At 41.4% G+C, this 11,050-nt stretch overlaps 1 protein-coding gene across 4 annotated transcripts; it reads right to left on the bottom strand.

Moving 5' to 3' along the window:
- Nucleotides 1-385: 385 nt before the first annotated feature.
- Nucleotides 386-9,730, bottom strand: SERPINB1 (serpin family B member 1). Of its 4 annotated transcripts, none has more exons than XM_027666315.1 (7): nt 9,477-9,730; nt 7,913-8,088; nt 5,859-5,996; nt 4,926-5,043; nt 4,184-4,326; nt 2,687-2,854; nt 386-1,952 (listed from the first exon to the last, which is right to left on the bottom strand). In XM_027666315.1, the coding sequence occupies exons 2-7, from the start codon at nt 8,078-8,080 to the stop codon at nt 1,551-1,553; spliced, it is 1,137 nt and encodes a 378-aa protein (XP_027522116.1). In that variant the 5' UTR covers nt 8,081-8,088; nt 9,477-9,730; the 3' UTR covers nt 386-1,550. The 4 variants fall into 4 exon arrangements, with proteins under 4 accessions (XP_027522116.1, XP_027522113.1, XP_027522112.1 ...); XM_027666312.1 differs by lacking the exon at nt 9,477-9,730 and adding an exon at nt 8,617-9,370; XM_027666311.1 differs by lacking the exon at nt 9,477-9,730 and adding an exon at nt 8,784-9,370.
- Between the last annotated feature and the right edge of the window lie 1,320 nt (nt 9,731-11,050).

The following is an 11,050-nucleotide window of genomic DNA, read 5'->3' as shown; positions in this document are numbered from 1 at the left end:
AGCATTCAGCTCAGAAAGGGTTACATTCACAACTGCACTCTGCAATACACTCTTTCCTTTACAAACCTACCAGAGCCTTTGTTACCGGGGTATTGCACACACATCCAGACCAAGTGTTTGTGCCATTTCATACTGGTGGTGACTCTCTCCCTGCTCCCTGTGGGGTAAGCAGCTAAAGTTACACTTCCAGAGGAAGCTAATGGTTCATGCAATCACCTCTTCTATTGACCAATTTGTTTTTCAGTATTTTCACATACTCTGAACAGCCCAAGGACTTCACACAGCTGGTCACAGCTGCTGCACCGGTGATTTTCCCTGGAACTAGCCTTCAGGTATACAGTTATTTTTGTACTCTGAAATACTAACTTGCACACAGAAGTTTCTATTTTGAACACAAGTTTAAGAAAATTACTTTTATTTGTTGCTTGAAGAAAAAATTAATATACAGTTTGAAGTTACAGAAATTATTGTGCCACACTCAGAGCTGAGGTTGTACAGGTAAACATTACAGTACCCAAGATAAACATGATACAAGCAAATAACCTCCAGAAATAAACACAGAACACTACAGTATGTAATTATATTGGCTCACAGGCACAAGGCTGTGGTACAGTACAAGAGGCTTGTGTATAAAGAGGTAGTGGAAGTCAGTAAATATAGAATCCTTGTACATAAAGATACACATCAGATATTTCTTTCAGATTATACCCAGTTATCCTCTGGGGAGGTGAAGTATCTTTTGAAGATGATATAGCTTCTGGCCAGAATCTAATCTCATATTGACAGCTTCTGAACTTGCAAAAAGGCACCTAAAATGTCTAATCCCTGGCACATTTTCACATTTTCAATAACTAAAATGGCACCAGCCTGTAAATTTTGAAAATCCTCTTCATTCAAAAGCTCTTTTCTGAGTTTTCTGGCTAATGACTGGAAGGGGTTACTTTTGTTTAAATAGCTCAATCCTTTTTCTATTAATAGATGACTATAAACAAATGTTATCTGACCTTCTATTTCATGACAGAACTGGGTAAACTCAGCTGTTCAGGATATGCCTTTTGGTGCCTAGAAGTATTTTATTACCGTATTTTCATAAAGCAAGGCTTTAGGAGAGGAACGGCTTTGCAAGAACATCCTAGTATATATGCATAAGGAGTGACTGGATTATTAAGGAGTGACTGATTATTAGAACAGGGGGCTGTTGACACAGAAAAACCCATGTAAGGATGCATATAGGGTTTTCCTGCACTTGAGGAGACACACATTTCTTTCAAGACCATTTCTATTTCTACTCCAATTTCAAAAGGTTTCCTCTGTCTACAGTCAAGATTTTCCTCATTTCATTAAAGATGATGTCAATCTCAAGAAAGAAAAATAAATTACACTCCTATATTTCTCTGGAATTGTTTTTAATGGGAAAGGCAGAATCTCGGTGAAAGTTCCTTGGAACTCAAGACAGGAGCATTAACTTCCTACATCAAAATCCAACTCATTCAGGAGCAAAGTTTTCATTAACAATGGCACGAGCTGGTCTGCAAATGCTAAGTTCTCTTTTATGGAGAAGCATATCTGCCAAAGAAAAGTATGGTTTGTGTTGGGTTGTGGCGAATAAAGAAGAGGAAAGGATGGTTAGCATTGAAATCCTCTTCTATAACCATGCAGAGCATAGCAATGCCAGCAGTGGCAGCTGCAGCTTCCGTGCCTTCCTCATTCACTTCTACAAAAGCTTTGTGGACAACTTCAGAGAGAAAGAGGTCACGTGCCCCTGACATTCCCGACAAGTCAGCCTTACCACTGTCAAATACATCCAACAAGCCCATAGCAGCTAAATCTGATTTAAGATCATAGCTTTCTTCCAGCTTAAACTTTGGCAAATGCACATTAACATCAGTGGAATATAAATGTTCTGGACGTGTCCATTCCTGGAGCTTCTCTAAGGTAAGCTGCTTTTCCAGCTAGAATTAAAAAGACAGAGATCATTACACATCACCAGTGTAGTCTTTCATTTTCAGTAACACTTACAAGGCTTTATTTATAGAACACTATACAATGGTAAAGCAACTATACAAAAATGACCATACCCATATCTTTGATACCTACATATAGATCAAACAAATACTATTAAAATTAAGCAGAATCAGTGCAGTTTTTACTTTACAAAGTGATGCAGACATTTGCTTCTTGCTGCAATGTACACAAGGGAAAAACACACACTGATACCAACACAGTCATTGTTACTGTTGAACCTAACTAAATGGAATTACCTAATTAAAAACAAGTAACAAAAATCATAATCAGAGAGCTCAAAGAAGCTGATGAGTTCCTGGTCATTTAATGGAAAACAGTCTCTCTACTTCATGCCTGAGAAAATAAAGATTTTCAAAGGTAATGAAAAAAACGTTCTGTCATTAAAAACAATCAAGGCAAGTTTATTTCACAGCTAACTCTGTTTTCAACCTCCATCATGCTTCAGTTCAGCAAGCCAGAGGACACATGAACACAAGCTACAATATCAGAACACAACTCCTCTTCCTGATGCAGCACATGCATGTCTTCTTTATTGCTGTGCTAATAGAGAGTTGTCTAAATGATAGATACGGGGCTCTGAGAACACAGGTTCATTAAGGCTTTAATTTTTAATGGTTGAACTTAAAAACATTGAACAAATGCATTAGCTTAGATGGCTCACCTTCTGCAGCCCAGTAGAGTCATCTTCAATGTCATCAGGTAACAGGATGATCATACTAAGTTCTCTTCCATCGTAAGGCAGCTCTAAAACACGGACCTTCTCTTCAGGAATGTACCCAAAATTAAATTTATTTTTCTGATACATCATTTTCACTGTCTTTCTTTCTTTCTGGATAGATAAAAGGTAACAGAAGTAACAGTTGAGGAACAACTCATTTAAAGAACTGATAGGAAACAAGTAAGTTAAAACTGCATTTTTGCAAAAACTTTTCCTTCATTATATCAGGTGATTATAAAACTGCTTTTGTCAGACTCCTGCCTGCCTGTTTAATAACAGTTTGCTCTGAAGATATAATGAGTTTGTATTATATTTGCTTCTCCTTTGGCATCTATAGCACAGACCTTGCAAGAACTGAATCAATTTCTGTGAGTTGCTGGACCTTTATATTGCTCTACGATGCCTTAAGCCCCTATTAGTTTTCTTATTTTTCTAATTTTTGTAAGTTTTATAAGTTTTAGAAGTAGTAGAAGTAGATTTTAAAAGCAGCAGCCCTCATTCCCTTACCCTGCAGTACAAGTAGTTTACACATTCCTTAACCCTCTTACCCCATTCCATGCACCCTATATCAATCCTACCCCGAATCCAGTAGAAATATTTAGTCTCTTGTCAAGGCAAGGCCTATACTGTTTAGAGAACACCAATATCTAGGCCTGAACAACAGAACAGAGTCAAGACCAAGGTGACTGTGTACCCTTTGTGCTCTGAGGATGATGAAAATGATGAAGTAGGTGGTCCCAAAGGCCCCCAGACCCAATTCCCAGGGGGTGGCCCAGGGGGTGGACCAGGGCAAAAGCAATGGGATGGACAAAACTTGGATTGGACAGATAGTATTGTAAAATGTAATATCTCAAGTACAGCCGGCGCGTGCGTCTTGTAACATCTATTGCCTTGGCACAATTAAACCCCTTCCTTATCTCACCCCCAATTAACTGCTCCTGAGTTATTTTTTAGCATCAACATTTTACGGCATCATCTAGACACAAAAATGACCATGTTAAGTAAAAAAAGATCAACTCTGTTCAGCATAAAGCAGGTGACTGTATACAGTGACTTGTAAAGTTGTTAACATAACCAGAATACAGAATAAGAAAATGGAACTTAATCAAAACATGCTATCATTTTAGTACAACTTACCTACCACCACAAACAGTCACAGTTCACAGCTGCTGAACTGCTAGAGGACAGAAATTCTGCTAGGTCCTAATCTATTGCTGAGAACTGTCTCTGACACTGTTCCAGTAAGTGAGACAAAAAAATAGCTTGCTGAATACAGAAAAACACTGAAATCCATAAAAAAGTCCTTTCAGGTGAACTGAAAACATTCATTAAAGACTTTGTATTTCTTAATTATTTTATCTGTAAGCAAAGCTTCACTTTAGCACCTATATCATTTGACATTTCCATTAGATACACACTACCAAGACACATCTGTATTACCTTACTTAACTGAAACGGCATGTCAGTGGTGTCAGCTTCTTTAAATTTCTCTGCCCAGTTCCCTTTGAAATAAATAGCGTTCACCAGCACAAGCCTGGTCGAGTTATCAACTGAGCCCTCAGACAGCAGATCAGGGATTTTACCTTCAGAGGCAGCAAAAAAAAAAAGTGACAACAAAATCTTGTAATAAGCTGATGGTATATAAAAACATATATGAAGAAACTGATGTCATGGGAATACTACAAATATAAAACTCTAGTCCATTCTGTAATGACATATATTTCAGTACCTGTCTCTCTACTTCCCCACACTTTTTAACTTTTGAAACAGCTTTTTAATAAGTAATTTGATGAAAACATAATATTTTTAGCTTAAACTGTCACATTTGACCCATCGTACAAGAACCAGAAAACACCCACATTAAGGATTACTGAATTTAGAAATACATACACAATACAGACCAAGACTGTCTAAAAAAAATTCTCCAACTCATAACTATGTTCAGGTATCTCTTCTGAACTCATAGGAGGCACTCACAGCCTGAACACACAAAAAAGGAAAATTCTCAGGACTTATGGAATTGTTTAAACATCTTGCTTAGGTAATTTCTCGTTTTGTCAATACATCAAATGAATACCCCAGAGCAGAATTAAACTGTTCTAAAGACAGCAGAGAATAAAGCCTATTCCTGCTCCAAAAGTATGAAACACTGCCAGTTACTTTATTAACCAAAGTAGTTTACCTTCAGTTTTCTGCTCAACCCACTGGTTAATTTCTTTCCTGGCTTCATCACAAGCCTGAAGAAAGTCAACTGTAGCCAAATCAGCTCCATATAATTTTCGTGTATTAGTCAGGAAATCCTAGATTTTGGAACAATAAGAACAGCTTTCACTGCATGCAGATAAGAAAACATATAATTATCAGGTAGATAAGAGGTACTCAAACAGATTGTCACCTGCTCTGAGGTGGGGCTCTAACAGTGCACTGCCTGAGGGGGATTCTGAGGCTGGCAGGGTTTTTTCTGCTCTTAGAGTAAGCCTCATAGTACACCAGCCACATCTACAGCTGATGGGGTTCTTACTGCAGGTGTTGCAATATTTACCTGTAATTCTCCTGAAACAGGCTCAAGCACAGGTAGAATTAAAAAAAACCTCTCTGAAATAGCTGAAGAGGGATAAAAAATAGCAACCTAGATGCAGACAAAATTATGAATTGCTAGCGAACCGGCATGTTGTAAGACATATTGAGCATCCCCTACCAAATAAAGAATATATTACTTAAATATTTAAGTAATGTGGTACTAGACCAATGAAAATCCTAAAAAGCTGATTGCAACAGAAACAGAACTGCCTGTATCCTAAAAAGTTGCTTGCAACAGAGTGGAATGTTATGATAGTTACTGTAAACGAAAAACCTACACAAGTGATTTTTCTCTTGAGCCCAAGAGCAGCAGAAGCGAACATGCAATGAAAAGGGTTTGCTGTGTAACATCCTTTAGGTGAGATGCACAGATGCCTACAGCTATGAAAATGCATATGCAAGCAGCAATACTTTTGTCAGCTGCCCAGTAACATTTAGAAATATGCCTGGAAATACTTCTACTTCATAAATACTTAAATAGTTGCATTTTCCCACCAGGTTCCACCACACACCATCATGTTGTGCACCAGCTTACCGGCAAAAAGCTGTAGGACTTCTCTCCAAAAAGCCGACTGGCAAGTCGTAAGAGATAGGGAGCATTGCTTCTGTTTATATCCATTGTCAGAGTCTGAAATCTTGAATGAATGTCTTCAACTTTGTCAAAATGAAGTGTCTGAAATAAAAGAAATTAACTAGCTGCTGTTAATACTGTCTTAAAAGAATTTAGAGTGTATCTGTAGGGTAGGTCTGATCCAGCAGGTCGGTAGGTTGAAGAAAGAGAAAAGAAGAGGCTGGAAGCTGCTTAGAGACTTCTGTAAACCTCAAAGAACGAATCAAACTGTTTCTTGGTGGTACACAGCCCATGTCAGTCACTTGTATTATGCTCCTGGTTTACACACAGTCACAGTTGAAGCTGTTGATGAGAACCCCAAGTCCTGTCTGTATGATGTCTGTATGCTTCTCCATGGATCACTGGGCCCAAGAACTCATTCCCATAGGGGGAATTGAAAAGAGGGATGGTGTCATGGAGACACTTTTGCTTTATTGATTCGCCCTTTGGCCAAAGAAAACCTGGGGTTTTGCTTTTCAGAACATACAATCACCACTAGCACAGGTGAGGTCTTGAAAAAATTGTCTTTTATAATTTTGTGAAAATATAATTAAATAACAAAATAAATGAAAAATCAAATGCATTACTGAAATTTCTCTTTACCAGTACTTCCTTTTCCAGAGTCAAGCTGTCTGGCCAAGGCTTACAGATATGACAGCACAAGCTGCCAGACCTCATGAACAGGGAAGGCTAGACCAAAGTAGGGACATTCACATTCTAACTTAAACCATGCATTTCACAGTAGGAAGACTGCTATGAAGCAGTCATTGGATTCAAAGGAAAGCCTTCACTTTCTGTCACTGGGTTTTTGGTCAGGCCCTGCTGCCCACCTTACTGCAAGATGTGCTGCACAGATGAATGGCTGACCAAAAACATCATGTAGGCAACTTACAATAAAGATATGATCATGGAAACAAATTTCTGTATGCTTGCAAACAGCCCTCAACAATTACTAATCACTGCCTCCTTAATTAGCACTGTGTTCATAAGTAAAGTATTACGGTAGAGGAACATTTCCTATTGAGGGTGACTGAGTTGAAACACATTTATTTCCCCCAAGTTCCTTTTGCATGATTTTTGCTGTCAGTAGGTTTATCCTAGGTGGGGCTGTCAGTCTGATTACATGAAAAATGTTTCAAGTCTGTTTGAACAAGGAGCTAGAAAGTAATTTTATTGTCTTGTTGAGTAAGCACAGCAACACTCAACAGCATAAAACAGTTCCTCCTAAAGTCCAGAATACAAAGGTGAAATTATTCATAGGAAATGATGACTCCAATGAAAAGTCTCATACGCCCTTTTACAGGCGTTACCCTAACAAAGGTGCAAAAAATAACAGTGAGGAAGTCTGTTTTCCATGCCAGAAACACTCCTATGTGCACCATTTTTCACAAGGAAGGTTTTTTAAACTATTTTACCTAATCTAAGGCTATGCTAAGGATAACCATGCACGCTTAGCTCCTCAGAGATATCTGAGTGCCTAGCTGACTGAGATATCAATACTTAGGTAGCATTGATACCATGTATCATCATAGTTGTTACACTTTAAATATAAAACTATATATTATGATTGTGTATTTTACAAACTACACAGTGTTATAACAATGAACATACTATCAGTGACCTTTCGTGATAAAGTAATAGTTTGTCAAAATCTCTCATAAGGCCTTGCTGTTGAAAATTTTAATCAATTTAAAAGGAGACTGATTAATGTAATTAGTTTCGTACTTCGAGAAACAACAAGTGAAATTAAATGAGCAACCAGGCCCATAGAAGATATAGAGAGAGGGCTCTGGAGCAGGGCAGGCAGAAGATAACTAACTGCAAAAATGAATCCGAGAAAGACTCAGTGTACATGAAAGAAATCTTGTCCTGAGCATATAAAAATAATGCTCTCTTTTCATCTTTCCTGCCCTAAAACACAACCATTTTTAATGTAAATAACATATAATATGAAAGAATTTTATTTGTTTTTTACTAACCTTCAGCACCTGGGCCTCTGTATTACCTTTGGCCCCCAAAAGCACCATGGCCAGAGCAGCAGAGACACTGACAGGAGAGAAGAAAACATTTCCTGTTGGGTTGGCCTCACTAAACCTTCTGAACAGATCAAGTGCAAATCTGCTGTTGGCATTAGGCAGGTTCTCCATGGTTATAGCTGAAAAATAAAACAATTGATAAGGACCCTGGGAAACACTCCTCAAACACCTTGCCTAACCCTGTGTGACTCAGAGAGTAATGTCTGGATTAAACAGATTGCAGCTGTGTACAGAAACAGCAAGAATATCATTGTCAGTGCATTCTCTTCTCAAAAAAAAAAAAAAAAAATCAGTCACATTGAAAAAGTAGGGGATTTTTTCCACATAAATTGTATATTCCAACCTTTCTTATCACACTAACTTTAAAGAATCATTGAAAAAACTCCTTGCCTTCAGATCTGAAATTTGAAGTCCATGTTCTGGCAGGACTGCAAGTTAAAGTCCCTCAGCCTCACAGAGCAAGCACATCCCAAGGATCTCACTCCAGCAGCTTTCCCCCAACTCCTCTACCCACATCCTGCACAGAGAACATTCGCAATATCTGCTCAGGGGCATTCAGACTCCTTTCAGCAACCTGCCCGTCTTCATGGCACAAAAACCAGGCCCTGAAAGGTGTTAATCCTGCCAAAGATTCCGTGTACGCTGACCTTCAGCACGTAAAACACCGCTGTCTTCTCCAGCCTGCACGGCCGAGAGCAAGAGAGCTGCCTGCCCGCTGCATCCAGGAACAAACACACCCGACTCCCAAGGAGCCTGGGCGGCCCTAAAGGCTCGGGCAGGGAGAGCGGGGTTCTCAGAGCTTCAGGTGACCTACCGGTCAGCGAAGGCAGAAGCGAAGTGCAGAGCAGACAAAGCGTCAGGACTGACACTGCACGGTCAGAGCAGCGATTCATTTTGGGGAGATGCTCACGAGGATGCCCTTGGAGCGGGTGAAAGGTGGAAGGGCTGTGTCAGGCACAAAAAAACACCCAAAGGCCACTGGCAGTACTACTGGATGCTGTACAACCTTCCTGCTCGCCCAGCTCAGATGCCGGCTGCTCTGTGCTTGCTTGCAGCCGGACTGTCGGTGTGGCTGTTTCTGTCCTGGACCAACTGCGTGGAAGAGTTTACACCACAACTTGCGTGTTTCCTGCACAGTCTTTCTACAGGAATGGCAGAATATCACTTTCAGCTTCCTCCGACAGACGGATAAACAGCCGGCAGCTTTGCAACGTTCTTATCGAGCTCTATGGTAAAGAACGCCCACTAACATCCCTAAAATTATACGAACCCAAAGCGTACTTTCACTTTCGTTTACTTAGAACTCCGCTCTGCGCAAGCCTTTCACCCAAACCAGCTGTTTAACAGCCCCCATCCAGGCTGCCCAAGAGACCGCAGAGACCACACCGCTACGGAAGTGCGGAGGAAAAATTTCCCCGTCTCGTCCCGTTACCGCCTCTTTCCTGGTAGGATGCCCCGGGGATCCCCACGGAGCCGCAGCGCAGCCAAGGGCCGCCTGGCCGCCTACCTGCCGGGGCGGCGGGAGCGGAGCGGGATGGGATGGATCGGAAGGAGCCGAGCCGGGCAGTGACACCGCGGGGACACCCGCGGGGACCCTGCCGGGGCGGGGGGGGCGGAGCGAGAGGCGGGGCCGCAGGTCTTACCCCGCGACCGCGCTCGTCCCGCTGCCCACGGGGGAAGCCTGGGTGTCCCGACGAAGGAAAGGGGGAGCTTCGGGAGTGGGAATAACCAAAAAACCTCTCCTGCGCGAGCGGTACAGGATCCAGGGGTATTTAGCCCCGTGGGACAAGCGCACCGCGACCGCTCGGGGCAGCGCGTCTCTGTCTTCCCACCCTGCCTCTCTATTTACGCTCCAAATTTTAGGTCAGTCATCTTTGCCTTTTTTTTTTTCCCCATATTAAAGAAAGTAAAAACATGGAGGGTTTTCTTCGGCTTATCGCGATCTTTGATCTCCAACAGCCGTCGGTCTGGCCACCAGAACACACAATGCCTGTATTGGTTTCGGGTGCACAGCACCAGCCATTTAACTGGAGTGCATGACAAAACTGTTCGGTGTTACCACCCTGCTCTTAGAATAATGCTTTTACTTTCTTCATCTGAGACAGCTGGGTTACTGTGCACTGAATTAAGGGTAGGGCCATCTAGCACCTTTTGGATGACGACCACCAAGCCTTGATTTGAAGCTGTGCACAAAAACAAGAGGCAGCGTTGCACTCCTGCCCAGAAACAACCAATTGCTTAGGGAACCCTTTGCCGGAAAGCCTTGCAAGGCTAACCCCTTCACTTCATGGCAACCCAATTAAGCAGCTCAGGTTTCAAAATCCAGAAAATCTCATGTTTAACAATTAATATGAAACAAGCTACATAGAAGCTAGTAATACTATAAAGGAACAAATGGGGGTTTTTAATTCATAAAACTAATGTTTAAAAATGCACAATTAATGGTTAAAAAAAGGAACAGAGTCCTACAGTGCTTTTATTATTTCAGGAACAGAAAGTGCAAAACACAGCCCTGTGTCAGGAAACTGTTTCAGCTCTATCGTTGGTATTATACAATTAAACTACATTCTTTGTTAAAGGACTAGAACCAGGAGAAAGGTAATAAACCCAGGTGTCCTATGGTGATGAAACAAAGGTTCTCACCCCACAAACACCCCATAAGGACATCTGGGACAATAACATACTTTCATTCTCATTCCTGCCCAAGTCCTTGTCCAGTTATTAGACAAAAAAAAAACCCATCTAGACAGGGTGCTCAGCAACACCTGGAGCAGGCTGCCAAAGACTCCTTTCAGCTCTAGGGAATGGATCAAGGCACTAAAGGGATGAGACTGGAAGAAAGGGGAGTGCAGCTAAAAATGTGCTCCAGCCTTGTCAGAAGCAAAAGTAACTTCTGCTCTCTCGCGCGCTGTCAGTGCCCGACTCAGCCTCATGGACACTAAAAGTCAAGTCAAGGACAGGAGAAGCCTTTGCTGAGCAAGTGGGATGTTACTTCTGTCAGCAAGAACTTGGAGACCTCTGCACACAGGTGCAAAGGGAGAGAGGTGTTTTACACAGTGCTTGCTGTGGAGCTCTAAGCAG

The sequence above is a fragment of the Corapipo altera genome, unplaced genomic scaffold (assembly GCF_003945725.1).
Source record: "Corapipo altera isolate COAL_440 unplaced genomic scaffold, ASM394572v1 118, whole genome shotgun sequence".
NCBI lineage: Eukaryota > Metazoa > Chordata > Aves > Passeriformes > Pipridae > Corapipo > Corapipo altera.
Note: the sequence above shows the minus strand (reverse complement) of the source record. Positions and strands in the feature narration are given on the sequence as shown.